Genomic DNA, 25,982 nt, shown 5'->3' with positions numbered 1-25,982 from the left:
GCACAAGCTGCACGACCACAGCCAGCTGACTCTACTGCTACCGCTGTCCCTCAAGACCCTCAGAAACTACCCCCGAATCTGACCAAGTTGGAGTTCCGTAAGTTACAGAGGGAAGATCTTGCCTTGACACCATTATTTTTCCAGGCTGAGACTCAACCTGGCAGTATTCCTGGGTTCCTCCTAGAGAACGAGTTGCTCTACCGCAGATATAGACCCAGTAAACTGAAGGAGGAGGACGATTGGGCCAACGTCGAACAACTAGTGATTCCTGCCAGCCTGCGGCCCACTATTCTACACCTGGCCCACGGAGCACTCTCCCACTACGGATTTAACAAGACCTACCATGGAATCCGTCAAGACTACTACTGGCCAGGTATGGTAAATAGCGTCAAACAGTACGTCAAACAGTGTCATACATGTCAGATGGCAGGTAAACCGAACATCTCTATTCCCAGAGCACCACTGACTCCCATACAGGTGCCTGCGGAACCTTTCCACAGACTTATTATAGACTGTGTTGGTCCTTTACCTCGGACCAGTTCAGGTAACGCCTACATCTTAACCATCCTGTGTCCTACCACCAGATTCCCCATAGCAGTTCCAGTAAAGAACATTACGGCTGCTAGGGTTGTGAAACACTTATTGAAGATCTTCACCCAGTATGGATTTCCAAGGGAGGTTCAGACCAACTGTGGCACCAACTTCACCAGTGATCTCTTCAAGAGGACATTGGAAGAGTTCAACATCAAACAGGTATTGTCCAGCCCCTATCATCCTGCTTCACAGGGTTCTCTTGAGCGTAGTCATCAGACTATTAAAGCACTCCTGAAGAAGTTTTGTAATGAAACCTCTAAGGATTGGGATAAGCAAATCGACCTAATAATGTGTATCTATAGAAGTCTTCCCAATGAGTCCCTAGGAGTATCTCCTTATGAGATGCTCTACGGACGTAAGTGCCGTACTCCTCTCAAGGCTTTCAAGGACTCTCTACGAGATGCCACCTTCAGTGAGCATCAGAATGTGCCCCAGTTTCTTCAAAACCTACAACACATTCTAGAGAGGGTCTACAGTTTTGCCCAAGATAATCTATTGAAAGCACAGGAGAGGATGAAGACTCATTACGACCAGACCAGCAAAGTAAGGAAATTTAAACCGGGAGACTTCGTACTTGCTTATTTCCCTATCCCAGGTTCTCCTTTACAAAACAGGTTTTCAGGACCCTACCGCGTCAAGGAGTGCAGAAACAACCATAACTACGTTCTAGAGACTCCAGATAGGCGGCGGAAGACCCAGTTGTGCCACGTCAACCTCCTGAAGCTATATAACGGTACTCCTCCCACTGTCATGATTAATTACTCTTCATTTAAAGAGCCATACATCCACAGTGAGACCTTCCCTGCTTCTCCTCCCGAAAGCACTGACAAGGAGTCAGCGCTTTCTAATTCGGAAATCCTAACTGATCTTCCCAACTATTTTCAGGACAATCATAGTGCACCTCTCGTCAAGATCTTCAAAGAACATCAGGAGTTGTTCCGAGATGACCCCCAAGAGTGTAATGTTATCCAGCACGACATCCAACTGCTCCCTGACACCCGGCCGATTCGTCAACCCTTCTACCGAATCAGCCCTAGCAAGAAGGAAGTCATGCGTGCTGAGGTGCAGTACCTCTTGGATCATGGACTGGCTACACCTTGTGAGTCCCCCTGGGCCTCACCCTGTATCTTGGTGCCAAAACCCCAAGGTAAGGTGAGACTGTGCACGGATTACCGTAAGTTAAATAATGTGACTGTCAAGGATGCATACCCCTTGCCAAGGATAGATGACATTCTTGACGCCATTGGTAATGCCCAGTACTTGTCCCAAGTGGACTTGCTTAAGGGGTATTACCAACTGTGTCTAACAGAGCGAGCCAAAGAAATATCTGCCTTTATCACTCCCTTTGGACTTTTCAGATATGAATGCCTTCCTTTCGGACTATGTAATGCCCCGGCCACCTTTCAGAGAGCTGTCAACCGCGTCATCCAGGGCTTGGATAACACCTACGCCTATTTAGATGATATCGTCGTAGCATCCAACACCTGGAGCGAACATCTGCTCCAGCTGCAACGACTGTTCGCCAGGCTTCTGACAGCCGGCCTCACCATCAACCTGGGCAAGTCCACTTTTGCCAAAGGTAAAGTGCGTTATCTGGGTCATGTAATTGGGAGTGGCAGCCTAGCTCCGTTAGACACACACACTCAAGCCATCCAGCATTATCCACAGCCTACCACCAGGAAGCAGCTCCTGCGCTTCCTTGGTCTTGCCTCCTACTACCGTAGGTTTGTGAGAAATTTTAGTACAGTCGCCACACCATTAATCACTTTAACCAGTCCCAAGCAACTGTATAATTGGACCATGCAGCAAACCGTTGCTTTCGAACAACTCAAATTCCTCCTCTGTTCTAATCCCATTCTCGCCTCGCCAGATATCACCAAGCCTTTCGTCCTTCATATCGACGCCAGTGGTACCGGCATCGGGGGTGTCCTGATGCAGCAACGAGGCGAGGAGGTTCTACTTGTCAGCTACTACAGCTACAAGTTGAAACCCCACCAGAGGAACTACAGCACTATTGAAAAGGAGCTACTCTCCATCGTCCTGAATCTCCAGCACTTTGCTCCATACCTACAAGGTGCCAGGTCTACCACCATCTTCTCAGACCACAATCCTCTCCGCTTCTTACATCAAGCCCAATTCCATAACCAGCGTCTTCTACGATGGGCTTTATATCTGCAAGATTTCAACCTGGAGATCCGCTATATCAAGGGTTCTGACAACATCATAGCCGATGCCCTCTCCAGAGTCTATGAAGTAGAAGCAACTCCAACTATCACTCCACCACATGAAGACGTAACTTCTTCCAGAACCGCAGGCTTCGGGGGAGAGTTGTGGCGATAATCTCTTTCAAGAGAGATTGAGCTTGCTCTTCCCTACATCATTACGTCAAAGTACAAGATACTATATATAAGATACGTTCACCAAGTATCGCCAAACGTTTTGCCCAGAGAGCAAATCGTACCCTGCACACACCTGGCCACCGCCGTAACCAACAAACTACTTATCCTCTGCCTGCCTGTTGCTGATTGGCTGGTGTCTCGTCGCACCTGCCCTCCGCCACCACCACAAGTCAACGTCTGGGCTGCAGTGCGCTAGTCTCGTCAGAATATCTTTGTGCTCCATGAAGTTGACATCTCTCGCTGGTAGACTAAGCCTTGGCTTTCTTGTATTAAGGGAGGTGGCAGCTTGAAGCCAGTATTCCAGCACCCATTACATAATTTATTTTGCTATCACTGTAACTTACTAGTCTTAGTGTAACTTCTCTTTGCCAGTGATTATTCATGTTATTTTGTTTGTTGACTTTGCATATTTTATGAGATTACCTTTATTCATGTCTTGTTTTCTAGAGTAATTAAAATTTCATTGTTTATATACTTGTGTTTTGTGTATCTTCCCATTACCTTACCACAGACGAAAGGACAAACTTTTCTCTCTTTTTTTTTGTGATGTGACGAGGCCCTGCCCCCAGCTTTTGAAACAGCCGAACACCAACGCTTTACCGTCACAATATATATATATATATATATATATATATATATATATATATATATATATATATATATATATATATATATATATATATATATATATATATATATATGTTGTACCTAGTAGCCAGAACACACTTCTCAGCCTACTATGCAAGGCCCGATTTGCCTAATAAGTTTTCATGAATTAATGTTTTTTCGACTACCTAACCTACCTAACCTAACCTAACCTAACTTTTTCAGCTACCTAACCTAACCTAACCTATAAAGATAGGTTAGGTTAGGTTAGGTAGGGTTGGTTACGTTCAGTCACATATCTACGTTAATTTTAACTCCAATAACAAAAAATTGACCTCATACATAATGAAATGGGTAGCTTTATCATTTCATAAGAAAAAAAATAGAGAAAATATATTAATTCATAAAAACTTGGCTTATTAGGCAAATCGGGCCTTGCATAGTATACAGGTATACAGATTGTGAGCTATGAAAAACTGGTGCAATGCTTTCAGTGCGGTGTAAAGACAGGCGTGAATTGAATATGTTGACCACTGTTCACGACAGTTCAATGGTGGACAGTGGCAAGGTGAACACAACAACAAAACAAATAATCTATAAGCCAGATTGTGTCTTGGACTATAACATCAACATGCTTTTGGTGGATAAATGTGATATGATGGTGGGGCAGTGGAGTGTATACGGAAAACAGTGAAGTGGACGAAGAAAATGTTTTTCCACGTTACTAACGTATTAATGCTGAACAGTTACAATATGTATCTTGTGAAAGCAGGTGGTAAACAAAATTTCTGTGTGTTCAGTTTTACTGTAGTGACAGTTACTAGAAAAGTTTGGCAAAGCAATTCCTGGCATATAGAGGCCCATTCTAAACCCAGTATTGCACTGTGCTCCTGCACCCAGGCTCGCTTTCAAGGATGCCTTTGTCACACACAATGTAAGGTATTTACCACCAACTGGAAAGTGTGCAGTAGGCCAGCGTGAGTGCATTGTATGCAAGACCACAACAAAGAGGGAACAGATATGTAAATTGGCGATGACTTGGTGCACAGCATGTCAGGTCCCTCTCTGCTATGTCAAATGTTTTGACAAGTATCACAGTCTTGATGACTTCTAAATGTCCAAGACTGGTGCAAAAACATGTAAATACAGAATAAATGTGTATAAATAGTGAAAACAATTCATAATAAAGTGTATATTTACTGTAAAATAAGACATTTCTGGGGGAGCCCCATTGGCTCCCCAGAGCTATCCCAGGCTGAAGTTGCTAATGTCAGACTTTGGCATCAGTCATGTGTATGGAGTTCTTAGGCCTACCGGGGACCACGGCCAGAACCGGGCCCCCTCAAAGAGACAAGGGGAGCAGTGGCCTATAGAAACCCCGTGTGGTTGGAAACATTCTATATCTGCCATTGATCGGATCAGACACCCAGAAAGGTAAGCGCCCCAAAACAAACCCTTATTCTGGTTAAAATTGTACCAAAAGCCGAACTAGTGGATAAAACTCCCCAACAGAAAACGAGCAAATTAGTATGATGTCACACTTTGCCGCACCGCTGTCTGCGCAGCTCCCCCTTCCCTGGGAGGGGAAAGGGGGAGCCCCAGTCCCTTCACGCTGGGTACTCACACCTTAGTTCTTGAGGCTGATGCTATAGGCAAAAGTCGTGCTCTGGCTCCAGTGTCGCTACAGCACTCTGCTTCGTGTGTGGTATTTGTTTTCTGTGGGTGCGAGAGCCAGGAGTTTTCTTCAGTACTCGAGCTGCATGTGCCTAGGGCTGCCTTCCCTAGGTGCCCTGCAAGTACTGCCCTTGGAGCTTGGGGGTACTTCCACAGGCTCCTCGGGACCTGCCTCTGCTGGTCCGTTCTACCGTTCGGTTTTTCGGCCGCCTGTTGGGCTCTTGGGTGTTCTGTTCTCTCTTGTTACCTGTGGGTAAGAGGCAGTTTGCACTGGTAGGGGCGCAGGGTGCTGTGCAGCTTTGTATTCCCGACATAGTGGCCGACTCTGTTCCTTGGGGTTCGCTGTCCTCTTGCAGGGTTTTGTTTTTGTTTTTGTTTTTGTCTTGAGGGGGTTCTGCCCTATTCTTGCACTGGTGTTTGCCCTTCCATGGTCCTCCTCGGTGGCGCCCCCTGCTAGGTCCCTGTGAGAGTACACGTCCCTAGGGTTCAGGTATAGAGATTTGCTTGGTAGTTTTGGGCTCCGGTTAGCTGCACCCTGCCTGGGACTACCTGAGCGTGAGTCCTCCTGTGCTGTTTAAAGTAAACGCTCGGGACCCTGGGAATCCCCTAGGGGGCGTGTGGGTTTGATGGATGTGACCCCAGAGTCTTCGCTCGCTTTGTGCGAGTTTGAGGGTTGTTTGGTCCCCTTGCCTCCGGGTGACCCTCATTGTTTTTGCCTTCACTATGCTGCCTGTTGGGTCGATGATACTTTCGACCCTGAGTCCTGTGAGTGTTTCTGCTTGTTTGTGTCTCAATTTACCCAATCCTCTGATGTTTCTACTCGGGTACAGGCGGCGCGTGCGTTGCAACCTAGGTTTCGTCTGTTGCAATGCGCTTGGTTGGTTGCTCACCTGGATGCCCTGGGGCTGCCCGGCTTTGATTTTCGAGACCTGGACTTGGGGGAGGGGGTCGCTTCGATCCTGATTCAGTCCGCACCTCCTCGTCCTTCCCCTCCTGTTGTTCGTTCTGATCCCCCCCTCTTGCTTCTGGCTCCAAAATGTCTAAGGGTTTTGGAGTCGGAGCAGGGGTTACAGTACTTGATCTCGAGACTCTGGCAGCTTCGGGGGATGCCCATTCCGGAGGGGCGGCGGAGGGTTTAGAGTCTTGTCTCCCAGCCGAAACTTCTGGGTCTGACCAGTGGGCCCCCTCTCTTCTGGCTTCTACGCCTGCTCCATCCTTGTCTTGTGGGGTCGGTGCTTGGGGAGAGAACTCGCTTCCCTCCGGGTCTTGTTGTGAAGGACCTCGGGGCTGGGGAGGGGCTGACTTGGGGGCCTTGGGCCCCGCTGGACCCCGCCTGGGTTTTTCTTCCCTCTGAGCAGGGTTTGTTGTTACAAGGAGTGGGGTTTTCTTTTCCTCCTCTGGGTACGAGTCGGATTTGGTGTCGGCCCCTCCCAAGGTTCAGTTCCGTGTTCCCCCGGGTGCATCGGTTCCGTCTTTCCAGAGGTTTTCGGCTTATTGCATCCAACCTGGTGTGGTGCGGGTGGCCCTTGCAGCGTACCTCCTACGTGACCCATGTTATGCCTCAGAGATGGATCCATCCGAGTTCAAGTTTGGGACTTCGTTCCCTTTCTGGCTTCGTTACGAAGTTCCGGAGTCTTCCTGGCTAGCGGACTGCCCCTTGTTTGTTCTGGATTCCTGGCATTCCTTCTGTCGTTCCCGCACACTGGAGTGGCGGAAAGCTTCCACGGTGATTCAGGTTTTCCTGGGGGTGGGGGTGGGGGGCAATCTTGAGTACCTGAACGAGTGTTTGTTTGCCCCTGCCCTTCCCCGCAATGTGGGCATTGTACAGCTCCATGTGCAGGTTCCCCCCCTTTTGGCGGCACTCATGACGGAGGGCTTGCGCGCCCGGGCCTTTTGGCTTCGGCCTTGCAGTTCTTTTCCCTCTTGGAGCTGTCCTCGGATTGGCTCTTGGAGGATGTGAGGGCGCTTGGGTCCGTCCCGGGATCCGGCGCTTTGTCCTCGGCAGCACGTTCGTCGACTGCCTTGTTGAAGCTTTTTGCGCCGATATTGCGGGATGCGGCTTTCCTGTTTTATGCTTCCCAGCTCGCATGTCAGCAGGCGGTGCTGGGTTCCTCTGTGGAATCTGCTTGGGCTCTGGCTCTTAGGCTGTCATCGCCTTTTTGTCCTCTTCTGTTTGAGGAGTCGGTTGTGGAGCAGTTTATCCAGGCTGCGTTGTCGGCTTGTCGTCCGATGTCGGATTTGTTAGTTTTCCGGGGGTCTCGTGGTGGGTCTTCCCGGAAGGGTCGTGCCAGGGTTCAGGGTTTCTCTCGTCGTGGTAGGCCACTGGTATCAGGTTCGGGTTCGGCTCCTTCTTCGGACCCGCCCTAATCTGGTTGGCGCGGTGTTCGCTCTGCGTGGGGTTCTGGGTCTCGTAAGGGGTGCTGGCCCTTTCGCAGTTTGCCCCATTGACGGGGCGATAGGGGGGAGGCTTGCGCTGTTCGCTCACGCCTGGTCCCACGAATCGTGGGCGTTTCAGGGTCGTGTCTGTCGGCCTGCGGTGTCATTGGGGAGGGGGTCGGGGCTGGCAGGGCAGGTTTCTTTCCCTGCGCTCTGTCAGGTCGTCTTGGAGTGGGGTCGCATAGGCGTCGTCGAAACGATGTCGTCCCTCAGATGGGTTTCCCGTCTGTTTCCTGTCCCAAAAAGGGATTGCGCAGACCTGCAGTTCATTCTAGACTTGTCCCGTCTGAACCCCTGGGTTCAGTGCCCCTCCTTTCGGATGACTATGCTGTCTCAGGTTCGGCTCCTCTTGGAATCGGATGCTTGGATGGTGTCCCTGAACCTCCGGGACGCTTATTGGCATGTCACGATTCATCTGAGGTTCAGGGACTGGCTCGGTTTTGTCATGGGGCATCTGAGTTATCGCTTTCGTTGTCTCCCGTTCGGGTTAAACCTGGCACCTCGCGTGTTCACACTCCTTATACGAGTTGTGGTGGCCCGTTTGCGTCTCTTAGGTGTACGGGTGTTGGCCCTATCCTCGATGACTGGCTGGTTTGGGATCCCAGTCGGTCGTCTTGCTTGCTAGCCAGGGATTTGGTTCTTTCCCAGCTCGCCAGGTTCGGGTTCATGGTGAACTGGAGGAAGTCCCATCTGGTCCCCTCTCAGGTTCGAACTTGGCTTGGTCTCGTTTGGGACTTTCGGATCGCTTCCTTGTCTCTCCTGCGGTTGCGGTCTCGTTTGGGACTTTCGGATCACTTCCTTGTCTCTCCTGCGGTTGCGGTCCCTGCCTTCGTCTGTTTCTGGTAGGCCCTCAGGTCACCCAGCAGTTGCTCGAGGGGCTGTGCGGGAGCCTGAACTTCGCGATGATAGTCTACATGCTGGGTTGGGTTTGACTTCATTGGCTGTTCTGCTTCCTTCAGGATCATCCCTTCACCTCTCTCGCAATTGCTGGATTCGACCCCCGGGGAGCCTTGCATTGGCTGCTGCGTTGCCGGCTTCCTCTTCGGGTTTTTTGGGGTTCAGTGCCTTGGTGCCTAACGAGCCCTCGCTCGATGTGTTCACGGATGCATCGTCTCTCAGCTGGGGCTTTGTGATCAGTGCTCACCAGGCCGGCCAGGGGCATTGGAGTTCGTCCTTTCGTCGAGCTCACAGCATAGTGCGGGAGTTTGCGGCGGTGTGGTTTGCTCTTCGGAGGATTCGGGTCATCTGTGGATCGATGATTCGTCTCCATTCGGACTGCTCTCCGGTGGTTCATTGCCTGAACCGCGGGGGTTCAATGCGGTCCTTGCCTCTTTGGGGGTTGGTCGTTTTAGGTGACTTTCTGCTGAGTTCTCAGGGTTTGGCTCTCCTGGCAGTTCACGTGCGGGGAGTGTCCAACGTCTTGGCCGACTGGCCTGTCTTGCTTCGTTCCCCTCTCCATGGAGTGGACGGTCAACAACACTTCCTTTTGTTGGCTTTGCCAGACATTCGGGCGCCCCGAGGTGGACCTCTTCGCGTCGAGGAGGAGCCTTCCCGTGTATGCGGGAATAGCCAAACCCCGAGAACTCAGCAAACTAGTCACCTGAAGTGACCAGCCTCAAAGAGCCAAGGACAGCATTGAATCCCCGCGGTTCAGACAATGAACCACTGGGGAGCAGTCTGAATGGGGGCCGGATCATCGCTCCACGAGCAACACGAGCCCTCTGAAGCAAATGCCACACCACCGTGAACTCCTGCACTGTGCTGTGAGCCTGACGAAAGGATGGACCCCACTGACTCTGGCCGGCCTGGTGAGCACTGGTCACAAAACCCCAGCTGCGAGACGAGGCATTTGTGAACACATCGAGCGAGGGCTCAGGGAGGCGTCAGGGCATAGAACCCTGAAAAAACCCTCAGAGGAAGCCGGCGATGCAGCAGCTGAAGCAAGGCTCCCGGGATCCGAACACAGCGATCACTAGAGCAGCAGAAGGGACGTCTTCGAAGAAACCATCCGTCAAAGCCAGATCCGACCCGACTGGTAGACCAGCACAGCCAAGATCATGCTCCCGTACCGCCGCCCAAACAACCGACGTATGACCCGGGTGCCCTCCAAAAACAGTCGTAAGCGTGACCACAGCTGCAACAACGCCACCAGAGGGAGAGACAAGGAAGCGGTCCAAGAGTCCCACACAAGACCCGGCCCAGTCCGAACCTGAGAGGGAACCAAATGGGACTTCTTCCAGTACACCAAGACGAGCTGGTAAGGAACTCTTCCAGTACACCCAAACCCAGCAAGATGGTAAGGAACCAAATCCCTGGTGAGCAGACACACGGATTGACTGGGAGCCCACACCAGCTAATCGTCGCGGTAAACCAGAACTCAAACGGGTCACCATGACCCGGTTAAGACGTTTGGACACGCGAGGTGCCAGATCCAAACTTGAAGGAAGGCAACGAATGTGTCAAGTGTGTCACTCCACGACAAAACCAAGCCAGTCCATGAACACCTGGATGAATTGGGACGTGCTAATACACATTCCGAAGGCCTAGAGACACCATCCAGGCACCTGGCGACAAAAGCAGCCGGACTCGAAACAAGAGTGGTCATCTGAAAGGAGGGGGGCATAAGACCCAGGGGATCAGATGGAACAAGGCCAGTATAAATCACAGATCTGCCCAGTCCCGTATCGGAACTGAAAACAGGCGGGAAACCCACTCTATGATGACCTGACAGAGCGCAGGGGACGAGGCCCGCCTCGCAAGACTCCCCATGAAGGAGAAGGAAAGAAGCAACGCCAACGCAGGCCAGAGGAAAATGACCCGAATTGCCCACGAATCATGGGACCAGGCAAGAACAAACAGCGCGAGCCTCCTCCCTACTGACCCGCCAACAGGGCAAATCGTGAAAGAGCCAACGACCCCTACGAGAGCCCGACTGACACTAAGAGCGATCACTGAGCCAACGACTCCATATGAAGGGCCAGGTCTGAATCTGGCATTACTGGTTTATGACGACCGAAGGAACCCGAGCCCTGGCGCGACCCTTCTGGGCAAGACTTCCATGCCCCCCCCCCCTCGAAGAACCTACAAGTCCGACATAGGCTGCGACAAGACGAAGCCGCAAGAAATGCACCATCGCAGATTCTGCAATTGACAAAAAGGAGATGAAAACCTAAAAGCAAGGGCCTAAGACGATTCCAAAAAATGGACGAGCACTGCCTGTCAGCATGCGAGGCGAGAAGTGAAGAGCAGACACCGGCTCCCTCAGAAACGGCACATACAAATTCACCAAGGCAGCCGGAGCCCGAGCTGCCGAAGCAAGCACACCAGGACACGGGCCCAGAAACCAGCTCTTCCACACCCACCACGAGCCAGTCCGAAGAAGCTCCAGCAGGGAAAAGAAGCGCAAAACCGAAGTCAAGAGCCCACGGGCGCACAAAGCCTCAGCCACCTGGGATGCTGAAAGGAAGGGAACCTGCGCGTGAGGCCGCACCTGGCCGACATCATAAGGAAGGACGGGGGCGAACCAAGCACGCATTGAGGTGCTCCAACTCACCCCCCTCCCCCAGGGAAAACCTGAACAACTGCAGGCAACGCTTGTCATTCAAGTGCGCAGTCCGACAGAATGAATGCCAAGCCACCAGCGAAAGAAAAGGCAGTCTGCCAGCCAGGAAGACTATTTTGGCGACGTACAAATCTGCATTACTCTCTTGAGCCTCTGCATCACTCTCTTGAGCCTCTGCATCACTCTCTTAAGCCTCTGCATCCCTCTCTTGATCCTCTGCATCCCTCTCATTGGGAAGATGCCCAAATCTCACTCATAGCTCTATGAGTGAGCTATTTTTTTTTTCATGCAAGCTTTGTGGTACCAGAGTTAAGCATTTGGGGGCTGAACCAAAAAGGGCACTTCATAATATTCAATACTGTACTTGATTCTTACAGTAATAGTATGGTATCTTCATTGCTGACAACAATGAATGTACCTAATGAGATTTTACCAATATAAGCAATAATTAAATGGTTTATTTATATAATACACTTAACATGGATGATATAAAGCATATCCGCTACAAAATTGTTATTCTTTTATGAAAAGAATTATATTTAATCTGAAACTATATAATACCTGAACTAATTAAACTAATATATTTAATACCTGAAACCTAAATACCATATTCTTAGCCTTACCTTCTATTTCATATTTTTCAGAGGCTTCTATTAAGTCCTCTCCCTTATGCCATGTTGTTACTGGAAGTGGATAGCCTTTAACCTCACAGGGAATATGTATAGTTGATGAGGGTGTGAACTCAGTTGTATTGAGACGAATTATTGCACGAAGTGGAACTGTAAGCATTGAGATAAATTCATGTGATAAAATTTCAATTTATGGCATGAAATAAAATGAATATTGTAGTTATAGATTTTCATCTAGATTTACATATAATTTTATAATTGGGTGCTGAATATATGTTTTGTGATATACACAAGTATATTAGCAACAAAGATAAAATGTTTTTGATAACTAATAAAGAAAAAAAATTTGGATGAAAATACTTTGTTCTTGATGTAGTGTATGACATCTACATTAAGAATAAGGCATTCTCATCCAAATCTGTCATAAATGAGGAACTGTACTTTGTTAATTTACAGTAAGAATCATGAATAATGAAAAAGTTTAGTTTCAAAATGCAAGTTAGAAATCCCAAGAAAAAACATGCAATGACCTCACCTATGTATGGTCTAGTTGTTGGTCGAGGGGTAGTGGTAATTTTGAGTGGTGGTGGAGGCCTGTGTGCAGGCCAATAAGGTCGCTGATCAGGACGAATAGCAGGGAATTGGGTTGTAGGGATAGCAGGTGGAGGTGATTTTGTGGTGGGTGGGGCTTTGGGTGGATCAACTATATACTGAAGGAAATCACGGTCAGCACTGGGTTTATTGTGGACAGGACCAAGAGCCCGCAATACAATTGTCTGGGAAGTGGCACGACCGTAACCATTGTACACTTGACATGTATATGGACCAAGATTCCTCAGGTTAACTACACGTATGGTTAATGAGCCATCTCGGAATTGTTCATATTGTTGAGAGGAAAGTGGCAACATGTCAGCACTTCGCCACCACGTAACAAATGGTTTTGGCCAGCCAATAGCCCGGCAATATAGTACAGTAGGATTGCCCAATGAGACCACAGGAGCTTCACGGTTCCAAGGCACCACAGCTGATTCTCGTGGTTTTGGATCTGACATGCAAGTTTTATTAGTAAGTGCAAACCATCACCATGAATATATATTATTCTCTTCTCAGTTCAACATAATAGTGTAACTTTGATTGATCACATCAGTGAGGAAGATTACTGTATAGAGTCTACCTGTATATCAAAACTGCTATACAACATAATGCTACAAATTATTTATATTGATATCACTTGCACAGAAGACTGAATGTTGATGAAATGTAATCATGCATAATTTAACATTAACTGTGAATGAAGCGATAGTGGAAAATTAAGAAAATAATGCAGAAAGCATGAAATTCTCTTAAAAAGATGTTAGTGCAACAGGGAGATTTCTGGATAGATAAAAGGGAATATTAAAAATAGACAGAAAAATGTTAAATGGAGAAGAAATTAGCAGTTGTGGAGAGAATCTACTTTGAAAGTGTAATGAATGGAAATAATGAATATAGTGTAAGTAGAGTGAATAATTGTATATAAGCTGACATAATAATAAGAGGTGAGTACATCAGTGAAGAATCTGAAATGCAGGAAAGTTGTAGATTCTGATGAATCTGTAGTGTCCAAACAGATTCTCCCAGCTAACATATCTAGTTGAAAGACATCTCTCCTAGCCTCAGCAGCCAACACAGAAGTCAACCTACAACAAGCCTTTTGACTCAAGTGTCCTGACTTCTCAAAAATTACTTCCATTCTCTTGCACATCCAGGTGTATATGTCACACAATGCTTCTTGACAATTTGTGTAATATGGCCAGGGATGAATGGCAATGTTTGCCATTAGGCCTGCTCCTGCCTGCATTGTCAGCAGCTATGACCCACCATCATATAAAAATTCTCCTATACCAATGCCAGCTGTCCAGTGGCTGGTTTTGAGATGGTGCATGGCAACACAATTGGGTTTTTGCCCCAAAACTGAGAAACTCAATTAATTAAGAAACTGGTTTCTCAATTAATCCTGCAGTTAGGCAGTTTTCTGCCTTCTTGCCCTGTTGGTTTGGGTAAGTCTGGTTTTATCATGCCTAGCCATGCATCTGCATCTGGTGTATGTTTTTTGGTTCCTATGGTGGTTATGCCAAATTGAATTGGCTACTGGAGCATATAAGAAGGCCCAGCTCAGAAACAAAACATTGAGGTTCAGATTTACTGAGCATACTTCAGTGGCCTGGGCTTTAAGTGGGGAAGAAGGGGGTGTCATCTTATCCAACTGCTATGGAAGCTAGCCCAGTGAATGATGCGTACATTGCTTCATCAGTTAGGTACAGTATCATTTTGTGTGTGTAGTATCTCGGCTATGGGCACCTTAAAAACTCTAACAGGTCCCTTGCTCCTAACCAACAATGGTACAGTATATTGATTTTAATGTTGTAGGCCAGGAAAATTAGGGCTATGACAAAATATGTAGGTATAATAAGAGCTAACTGAAAGTAAATATAAATATAAATAAATCTCATACCTCAAAATAACAATTTAGAATAATAAATCTATCAAGTTGAACTGAGATGGAGATATTAGATGTAAATACAATCATGACCATTAGTAATAATGTAAGATAAAATTAAATTTGCTAAGATGATGCTATAGGAATTATGCATCCTAGGGCTACCTAATGTTTATAATATAATGCAACCAGTCAAAACTCCTTTATTTGTGCAAATCCATAGAGCATTTATATTATTATTGTTTGCATAAAGACAATGTACTTAATCAACTTTGCCCTCTACTTAATACAATAAACACGAGTTCAAGCTGAATACTGTAATGATTTTTTTATATTCACAAAAAAAAATTCTTGGTTGTACACATCTGCTGATGAATGAGCATGGCACAAGAAAAACTTTACAAATCTAACATAATCCTTATAAGCTAGGATAATGGTAAGTACACTGTCAGTATGTAAATTGAATTTAAATAAGATTTCTAAGAACCATAATAAATCCCATTACCCATGCTTTCACCAAAAGTTAGTTACTTGATGCAATAAATGCCTTATAAAATGTTTAAATAATATACATACATATATATATATATATATATATATATATATATATATATATATATAATATATATATATATATATATATATATATATATATATATATATATATATATATATATATATATATTTATATATATATTAATATATATATATATATATATATATATATATATATATATATATATATATATATATATATATATATATATATATATATATATATATATATATATATATATATATATATATATTGTATAAAAGCTCTACTCATGCAAAAAATATTACTTTGTTATTTTTTCTTTCATGCAATAAGAACTACTAACGATGTTATGAAAAATACTACAGTACATCTACTGCATTAAACTGGATATTATATTTATTTAATAATGCTTTAACTAGACAATGCAAGTTTATTTGTTAGGAAAAGGTGAAGAAAACCAAACTTATCTTAAATTCATGTAAGAAGTAGCTTGTATGTTTAATTAAGCAAATAATAATGAGGTATAATTATAATTAAACTTTAAGTGAATATGAAAAACACCTTGACATAACTGTTTCATCCCCCTCCCCTTCCCCATGGTGAAATGTCTAGGAATGTAAACAGTCAGAAAGAGCAACATTTGGCTAAAAGGTCATATTCAAATGATGATAGGTCATTGGAGATCACTGCTGTGGCATCACAAGTAACCTCCAAGAAAGAGCCCCCCCTCAAGCCTGAAATATTACTGCCTTGGCCAGTAAATCCAAATATGCCACCAAGAAAAATCACCGTGAAGAAACCAACTGAGATCACACAGCTGGAACAGAAGAGCCCCAGCATTACTTTCAAGGCAACATGGTCCAGAGCTAGCCAGACCAACATGGCCTGGTGCCACCTGGACTAACATGGCCTGGTACCACCTGGAACAAGATAGTGTGATGCCACCCAGAACAACATTATCTGGTGCCACTCAAAACCAACATGGCCTGCTGGTTTAACACAGCCCAGAGACAGCTAGGTAAGACATCTAGGTGAGACAGCTGCAGACAGCTAGACACAGCAACCTGGAGACATCTGGGCAAAACAGTCCAGAGACAGCTGTGCAAGACAGTCCATACACAGATGGTTGAGACAATCTGGGGATAGCTGGGAGAGAGCACTCAGATACAGTTGAGTGAGATAGCCTGAAGACACTTAAGCAGGACACCTGAGTAAGACAGCTGAGTGAGACAGGCCAGAGACAGCTGGGTGAGACAATTTGGAGAAAGTAGGGCAAGACAGTTTGGAGACAGTTTAGGGAGACAGTTTGGAGACAGTTTGGGGAGATAGTCTGGAAAGGCAGCCCAGAAACAACTGGGTGAAACAGTCTTGAGACAGCTATAGGAAACAGTTTAGAGACAGCTGGATGAGGCAGCCTTGAGACAGTCAGGCAAGACAGCCCTGCACAGCCAAGTGAGACATCCCGGTGCAGCTGGATGACACAGACTGAAGACTGCATGGCATACAGCCTTGGGACAGCCAGGCACACAGCTCAGGGACATCTTGGCACACACACACACAACCCAGGGACATCTGGGTACACAACCCAGGGACATCTGGGTACACAACCCAGGGACATCTGGGTACACAACCCAGGGACATCTGGGCATACAACCCAGCAACATCTGGGTACACAACCCAGGGACATCTGGGTACACAACCAGGGACATCTGGGCATACAACCCAGGAACATCTGGGTACACAACTCAGGGACATCTGGGTACACAACCCAGGGACATCTGGGTACACAACCCAGGGACATCTGGGTACACAACCCAGGGACATCTGGGTACACAACCCAGGGACATCTGGGCACACGGCCCAGGGAGATCTGGGCACACAGCCCAGGGACATCTGGGCACACAGCCCAGGGACATCTGAGCATACAGCCCAGGGACATCTGAGCATACAGCCCAGGGACATCTGGGCATACGGCCCAGGGAGATCTGGGCACACAGCCCAGGGACATCTGGGCACACAGCCCAGGGACATCTGGGCGCACACACACACAACCCAGGGACATCTGGGCGCACACACACACAACCCAGGGACATCTGGGCGCACACACACACAACCCAGGGACATCTGGGCACACAACCCAGAGACATCTAGGAACACAACCCAGGGACATCTGGGCACACAACCCACAGACATCTAGGAACACAACCCAGGGACATCTGGGCACATACCCAAATGTATCCAGGCACACAAGGCAATGAAAAATAACAGAAGCATGGGGAAGGTCATCATGAAAACACGGCCAGAGTGCATATTGTGACAATGTGGGAAACCCTGCTTGGGCTTCAGTGGAATCCTCAGAACCCCCTTGGTTGAATCATTGTTTTGACCATGTCGTTTTACCTGATTTAGCTGGTGTAGTGGTCTAGGGCATGTGCTTGGGAGTACCTAGTGTGCATATTTGAATTCTCCTCATGGCTCCTACATCAGTGCAGAAACACAGAGGAAGCAGAGAATACCAAAAACATCAAGACCCTAGATGACACCCCCCCAAATGCCCTGCAGTTGCTCACCCACACCAATAGGTGGTATGCAAACAAGGAGACACAGGTGGAAACTGAGTACCCAAATGAGCCACCGAGACATTAGAAAGAACTTTTTCAGTGTCAGTAGTTAAGAAATGGAATGCATTAGACAGTGATATGGTGAAAGCAAACTCTATACACAGTTTCAAATGTAGATATGATAGAGCCCAGTAGGCTCACAGAATCTGTACACCAATTGATTGACAGTTGAGAAGCAGGACCGAACAGCCAGAGCTCAACCCTTGCAAGGACAACTAGGCGAGTTAAAAAAACCAGCGTTGAATGTAATGAAACGCCATTTTCTGGGTGAGTCCCGGAGGCTTCCCGGAACTATCCAGGCTGATATACTATTGTCAGACTTTGGCATCAGTCATATGTATAGAGTTCTGTGGGCCTACCGGGGACCACGAGCCAGAACCTGGCCCCCTCATAGAGGCACGAGGAGCAATGGCCTATAGAAACCCCCGTGTGGTTGGAAGCATTCTATGTATGCCATCGACAGGGTCAGGCACGCAAAAAGGTAGGCGTCCCAAAACAAGCCCCTATTCTAGTGAAAATTGCTACAAAAAGGTAAACAAGTGGATAAAACTCTCCAAACAGAAACGAGCAAATGAGTATGAGGTCACACGTCACTGCGTTGCCTTCTGCACAGCTCCCCCTTCCCCTTGAGGGGGAGCCCCAGACCCCCCGTGCCGGCTATCCACCTCTCTGTTTTGAGGCTGGACATAAATAATATGTGAAAACTACCGAGTGGAGGGAAGGAGGGTTGCCAGGGAGCCTCTGGGACTTGCCCAGAAAATGGCGTCTCATTACATTTAACGCTGGTTTCCTGGGGGGAGCCCCGTTGGCTTCCCGGAGCTACCTACCAAAAGATGAAAACAAGAGGGACCTAACCTGGAAGGTGGAAGTTACACACACCCCAATGCGAAGCATAGCAAAAACCGCAACGGCCAACCCAAGGCCACACAAGCCCGACAAGGACCAAGAACAACAACAAAGGAACGCAGAGCCAACCTACGAATAACGTGGGCACGGGAACAGATCGCAGGCTGGCAAAACTGAACCACCCCGCAGACGATCCAAGAGAACCAGTCCCAGGAACAAATAAGAAGGGAACCTGGAACAACCCAAAGCATGACCCCGGCCACGGCAGCCATGGCACACCAAGCACGGTGAAGTGCCGCAACCGAACACAACACATGATGCACCCCCGGCCAGAACAACCAAACATCAACAACCCAAGGACCCCTCTGGAAAGCAGCCATACCGGTCTTCGCCAGAAAAGAAGGAGACGGCTGCAAGCGAACAAACCTATCAGGAATACCAAAAGAGCCGAACCCAGGCACCGGAGGAGAGCATGAAGCACCCCGACCCGTCCCCCAGAAGCCAACGCCCACAAGAAAAAGAGCCTCGAAAAAAACATCCAGAACCGAAGGGGCTACAACAAACTGAGGAGAAGAGAAGAGAGCCCGCAATCCAAGAACCAGGACGGCTTAAGCAGTGCAAGAGCAGGCAGGAGGTGAACCACGCCAGAGATGGCTCGCGAAGCGGTGCAAAGGCAACTCCAAATCTGAAGCAACCCTGAACGGCTCCACCAGTGCTGCACGAGACAAGGCGACAGTATGTGGCAAGATGACGGCCCCGAACCTCCACAAGAGAAGGACAAGACCACGTCAACAAAATGCAGCAAACCTAAGAAGGGACAGAAAGAAAAAGGATGGACCGCCAAAAAACCCCACACCGCTGCCAAGACGACGCATGCAGGTGGGATACCATCAACGAAGCCACCTGAACACCAATAGATGGTGAGAGACTAGAGGCAGAACCGAACCGGCCCCGTCATGTACCGATCGAGCCAAGGAAGAGGCGGAACAGCGGCAAGATCTCTGGTGCGATCACTGAGCAAGCAGAGCTGGAAACCCAAGCCTGCAAGGAAGGAGATGAAACGTCTGCCATACAGAAAAACTCCAAACACCAGCGAGCTCACCAGGAGATCGGAGACTCTATGGCCCCGATGCGAGACACAAAAGAAGGGACACCGCTAGATTTGAAAATGCCAACTCGCAGGGGAAGCCAGGAAACCAGGAGCCCGGGCATGCCGGGCAAGAACCAAACACAGGGGCGGTGCAAAAGCAGGAAACTGAACACGGACAAAGCCCAACCTAGCAGTAGGAGAGCCAAAAGGCACATACAAAACACACAACAACATGTAGGATAAAAGAAGAAAAATGGAAAAATGCAAGAAAAAGACCAGAAGAACAGCCCCAGCACCAGCAGCTAGGGACAAGAGTGTAGAAGGAAGATAAGGAATGAAGAAGGCAGGCAGCAAATAGGAATGAAACGGACACGATCAACAACACACAGAGCTGCTGGTCATGTCCCAACAAGTCACACCAACAAAAGTTGTTGGTCATGTCCCAACACAACAAGACTAAACTGGAAAAGGTTCAAAGGATAGCCACCAGAATAGTACCCGAACTGAGGGGTATGAGTTATGAGGAAAGACTATGGGAAATAAACCTCACGTCACTAGGAGAGAAGAGGTAGAGGCAACATGATCACCACATACAAGATCCTCAGAGGAATTGATAGGGCAGATAAAGACAAACTATTGAACACAAGGGGCATACGCACTAGGGGACACAGTCGGAAACTGAGTGCCCAAATGAGACCTAGAGACGGTAAAAAGAATGTTGACAGTGTCAGAGTATTAGACAAATGGAATGCATTAGGAAGTGATGTGGTGAAGGCTGCCTCCAGACACAGCTTCAAGTGTAGATATGATAGAGCCCAAGAAGGGCAGGAACCCGTACATAACACGATTGACAGTTGAAAGGCGGGACCAAAGAGCCAGAGCTCAACCCCTGCAAGCACAACTAGGTAAGTACAGAGGCCATGTAGATGTCAGGTGAGTGACAGTTGATAGGTGGGACTAAAGAACCAAAGCTCAACCCCCACAAGCACAACTAGGTGAGGGCAGAGAAGTCAATGTATATGGAAGGGCTAAGCCAGGCACTGCAAGCCAAGCAAGGAATAAGTGACCAAGATAAGACTATGAAAAACGGGGCCGTGACCCACTGTGGAACAAAGAATATAGGCAAACAAGGAAGGCCCCAGGAAGAAGCACGCAAGGGCCAAACAAAACGTCACAACTAATCTCCAACACGCATCCTCTGTATCAAAACTGCAGCAAAATGTTACCTCGGAACATCCTGATACAGTTTAACATTTACCTCATAACATGTACCTCCACCATTGTACCTTGTAACACAGTGGAGATGGGGCCCCTTGATTGACTCTAGAATGGGTTGGACATGTATATGAAAGGGACTGGATGGGTAGAAATAGGAGCTGCCACGTATGAGCCAAAAGGCCTCCTGCAGTCACCTTTGTTCTTATGTTCTTATATTCGTATCCAAAAACCACGAACCAGCGCCAGGCCAAAAGAGACGCCAGACCGCATAAGCTCACTTGCAGAGCGTAGTCATGAACGTGTCACGACACAATGTAGCTGAGAAGATTCCAGGAGCACCACCAGTGGAATAAGGCAAGAGCCGCACATGCAGGAGAAGAAGAGGGTAGAGGCGAATGTGGCGCCCCACATCCATACACAGGGAAAACCAGACGTCCTCCCCATAGTGGCAATTCAGAACACCCCCAGTATCTACAGGGCATGGACTGGAGAAATGAGAGGAGCGAGAGGCGAGGCACCCGAGAGAAAAAACCAGCGTTGAATGTAATGAAACGCCATTTTCTGCGTGAGTCCCAGAGGCTCCCCGGAGCTATCCCAGGCTGATATGCTAATGTCAGACTTTGGCATCAGTCATGTGTATGGAGTTCTTAGGCCTACCGGGGACCACGGCCAGAACCGGGCCCCCTCAGAGAGGCAAAGGGAGCAATGGCCTATAGAAGCCCCCGTGTGGTTGGAAGCATTCTATGTATGCCATCGACCGGAACAGGCACCCAGAAAGGTAAGCGCCTCAAAACAAACCCCTATTCTGGTTAAAATTGCTACCAAAAACCGAACTAGTGGATAGAACTCCCCAACCGAAAACAAGCAAACTAGTGTGACGTCACACACCGCCGCGCCGCTGTCTGCGCAGCTCCCCCCTCCCCGGGAGGGGGAAGGGGGAGCCCCAGACCCCCCGCGCCGGCTACCCACACCTCAGTTCTTGAGGCTGGATGTCAAAAACGCGAAAAACCGCCGACCAGAGGGAGGGAGGGATGCCGGGGAGCCTCCGGGACTCGCCCAGAAAATGGCGTTTCATTACATTCAACGCTGGTTTTCTGGGGGGAGCCCCGTCGGCTCCCCGGAGCTAACTACCCACAGACAGAAAAAAGAGGGACTTACCCGGAAGGCGGTCGTCGCTCACTCCTCAACTCGAAGCCGAGACAACTGGCTGCAACCGCCGACCCAAAGCAACACAGGCCCGACGAGGCCCAGGGACATTCACAAGGTAACGAGCAGCCAGGACCCTGTTCGACCGCCAAAATCCCCGCGCCCGAATATCAGACCAAGACATATTCCCAAAGACGGCAGCAAGAGCCGCGAACTTACGAATGTCATGGGCACGGGGATAGACCGCAGGCTGGCTGGACTTATTAACCCTGCGGACGACCTGAGAGACCCGAACCCGCGAACAGGGAAGAAGGGAAACCGGATCAACCCACAGCACGTCCCCGGACACAGAAGCCGTGGCGCGCAAATAACGGCGAAGCGCCGCAACCGGACACAAAACATGATGCACCCCCGGCCTGACCAACCAAGCATCAACCACCCATGGACCCCTCCGGAATGCAGCAGTCTCATTCTTCGCCAGAAAAGAAAGAGACGGCTGCAAACGAACAAAACAATCACCACGACCAAAAGAGCAGAAACCCCTGCGCCGGAGGAGAGCATGAAGCTCCCCTACCCGACCCCCAGAGGCCAAAGCCAACAAGAAAAGTGCCTTGGAAAAACAATCCTGGACCGAAGGGGCCACAACGAAACGAGGAGACGAAAGGAAAGCGAGCACTCTGTCCAAAGACCAGGACGGCTCAGGCGACGCATGAGCAGGCCGGAGGTGAAACAATGCACGAGACAGCTTGCGAAACAGCGCAGACGTAACATCGATACCGAAAGCAAGCTGAAGCGGCTCTGCCAGCGCCGCACGATACGAAGCGACAGTGTTAGGCATAAGATGACGGTTCTGAAACAACCACGAGAGGAAGGACAAGACCACCCGAACAGACAAGGAACTAACACGACGAAGACGCAAAAAGAAACGGAAGGACCGCCAGGAAACTTCATACTGCCGCCGAGAAGAAGCCCTCAGGTGGGACACCAACAAGGAGGCCACCTGATCACCGTAGAGATGATGATAGACTCGAGTCAAAAAAACTATACGCGAAGACTCGAGGAGAAGATCGAACTAGCCACGTGACGTACCGGCCCGATCTGCTGAAAGAGGCGGAGCCGCGGGAAAACCCTCGGGTTTGGACACCGAGCAACAAGCGCCTGAAACCAAGGCTGGGCCGGCCACCAAGGGGCCAGAAGGACAACTCTCCCCTGGTAAGTCTCTAAGCGAGTCAGGACCTGGAGCAACAGCCGAACCGGGGGAAAGAGGTACAGGAACCCCCACCTCGACCAGTCTAGCCGAAAGGCATCGACCCCGACGGCCTCGCGATCGGGGAAGGGCGCCGCATAAACGGGAAGACGCCGCGACCATGCCGACGCGAAGAGGTCCACTTCGGGGCGCCCGAACGTCTGGCAAAGCCAATGGAAGGACTCGTCGTCGACCGTCCACTCCGTGGAGAGGGGAACGAAGTGAGACAGGGCGTCGGCCAAGACGTTGGACACGCCCCGTACGTGAACCGCCAGGAGAGCCAAACCCCGAGAACTCAGCAGACGAGTCACCCGAAGCGACCAACCCCAAAGAGACCAGGACCGCATCGAACCCCCGCGGTTCAGGTAATGAACCACCGGAGAGTAGTTCGTACGGAGCCGAATCGTCGATCCGCGGGCCACCCGAATCCTCCCCAGAGCAAACCACACTGCTGCGAACTCCCGCACCGTGCTGTGAGCTCGACGGAAGGACGGATCCCAACGCCCCTGGCCGGCCTGGTGAGCACTGGTCACAAAACCCCAGCCGAGAGACGACCCATCCGTGTACACATCGAGCGAGGGCTCGGGTAGGCGCCAAAGCACTGAACCCCGAAAAACCCGAAGAGGAAGCCGATGACGCAGCAACCGACGCAAGGCCCCCGGGGGTCGAACTCTGCAATCGCGAGAGAGGCGGAAGGGGGAACCCCGAAGGAACCAGAACAGCCGTCGAAGCTAAACCCGACCCGGCGGGTAGACCACCATCGCGAAGTTCAGGCTCCTGCACAGCCCCTCGAGCAACCGCCGGGTGACCCGAGGGCCCTCCAGAAACAGACAAAGGCGGGACCGCAGCCGCAGGAGAGACTCCAGAGGGAGAGACAAGGAGGCGGTTCGAGAGTCCCAAACGAGACCCAGTCAAGTCTGAACCTGTGAGGGAACCAGATGATACTTCCTCCAGTTCACCAAGAACCCGAACTCGGCGAGCTGGGAAAGAACCAAATCCCTGGCTAGCAAGCAAGCTGACTGGCTGGGAGCCCAAACCAGCCAGTCGTCGAGGTAGGCCAACACCCGAACACCTAGGAGACGCAAATGAGCCACCACAACCCGTGTAAGGCGCGTGAATACGCGATGTGCCAGGTTCAACCCGAACGGGAGACAACGAAAGCAGTAACTCAGACGCCCCACAACAAAACCGAGCCAGTCCCTGAACCGCAGATGAATCGGGACATGCCAATAAGCGTCCCAGAGGTCCAGGGACACAAAGCTCCCGGCTCCAAGAGGAGCCGAACCTGAGACAGCGTAGTCATCCGAAAGGAGGGGCAATGAACCCAGGGGTTCAGACGGGACAAGTCCAGAATGAACCGCAGGTCCGCGCAGTCCCGTTTCGGAACCGGAAACAGACGGGAAACCCATCTGAGGGACGACGTCGTTTCGACGACGCCCAAGCGTACCCACTCCAAGACGACTCGACAGAATGCAGGGGAAGAAACCTGCCCTGCCAGCCCCGACCCCCCAAAGGGGGGAAGGGCCACCCAACGCCACCGCAGGCCGTGAGACACGACCCGAAAGGCCCACGAATCGTGGGACCAGGCGCGGGCGAACAGTGCAAGCCGTCCCCCCATCGACCCGTCAAGAGAGCAAACCGCGAAAGGGCCGGCGACCCTTACGAGACCCAGAACCCCGCACAGCGCGAACACCGCGCCTGACCAGACGAGGGAGGATCCGCAGGAAGAGCCAACCCCGAACCTGACACCAGAGGCCTACCACGACGAGAGGAACCCCGAGCCCTGGCACGACCTTTCCGGGAAGACCCACCCCGGGACCCCCGGAAAACCAACAAGTCCGACATCGGACGACAAGCCGCCGACGCAGCCTGAATAAACTGTGCCACGGCCGACTCCTCAAACAGAAGAGGACAAAAAGGTGAAGAACGCCTAAGAGCCAGAGCCCAAGCAGATTCCACGGAGGAACCCAGCACCGCCTGCCGACACGCAAGACGGGAAGCACAAAACAGGGAAACCGCACCCCGCAAAATTGGCGTGAACAGCTTCAACAAGGCAGTCGACGAACGCGCAGCCAAGGACAAGGTGCCGGACCCCGGGACGGACCCAAGCGTCCCCACATCCTCCACGAGCCAATCCGAAGACAGTTCCAGGAGGGAAAAGAACCGCAAGGCCGAAGCCAAAAGGCCCCGGGCGCGCAAGTCCTCCGCAACAAACGCCGCCGAAAGGGAGGGAACCTGCACATGGAGCTGAATAACACCCACATCGCGGGGAAGGGCAGGGGCAAACAAGCACTCATTCAGGTACTCAAGTTCGCCCCCCAGGAAAACCTGAAGCACCGTGGAAGCTTCCCGCCACTCCAGCGTGCGGGAACGACAGAAGGAATGCCAGGAATCCAGACCAAACAAGGGGCAGTCTGCTAGCCAGGACGACTCCGGAACCTCGTAACGGAGCCAGAAAGGGAACGAAGTCCCAAACCTGAACGTGGACGGATCCATTTCCGAGGCATAATCCGGGTCACGCAGGAGGTAAGCTGCAAAGGCCGCTCGCACCACACCAGGTTGGATGCGATAAGCCGAAAACCTCCGGAAGGACGGAACCGACATACCCGGGGGAACACGGAACCGAATTCGGAGAGGGGCCGACACCAAATCCAACTCGTACGCAGAGGAGGGAAAAGAAAACCCCACCCCTTGTAACAATAAGCCTCGCTCAGAGGGAAGAAAACCCAGGCGGGGTCCAGCGGGGCCCAAGGCCCCCAAGTCAGCCCCTCCCCAGCCTCGAGGTCCTTCACCACAGGACCCGAGGCCGAGTCCTCTCCCCAAGCCCCGACCCCACAAGACAAGGACGGAGCAGCCGGAAAAGCTGGAGGAAGGGGGGCCCACTGGTCAGACCCTGAA

The 25,982-nt window shown here is 49.9% G+C and overlaps 1 protein-coding gene across 1 annotated transcript in view; it reads right to left on the bottom strand.

Moving 5' to 3' along the window:
- LOC123766071 (proteoglycan-like sulfated glycoprotein papilin) overlaps positions 1–25,982 on the bottom strand; it is a gene marked incomplete at its 5' end in the record, with an annotated part of 493,143 nt that overhangs the window by 14,968 nt on the left and 452,193 nt on the right. The window contains 2 exon segments of the mRNA XM_069321077.1: positions 11,895–12,050; positions 12,436–12,945. Of these exon segments, the coding sequence (XP_069177178.1) occupies positions 11,895–12,050; positions 12,436–12,945 (666 nt within the window).

Source organism: Procambarus clarkii, chromosome 9 (assembly GCF_040958095.1).
Source record: "Procambarus clarkii isolate CNS0578487 chromosome 9, FALCON_Pclarkii_2.0, whole genome shotgun sequence".
Classification (NCBI taxonomy): Eukaryota; Metazoa; Arthropoda; class Malacostraca; order Decapoda; family Cambaridae; genus Procambarus; species Procambarus clarkii.
This window is presented reverse-complemented; position numbering and strand designations above follow the sequence as displayed.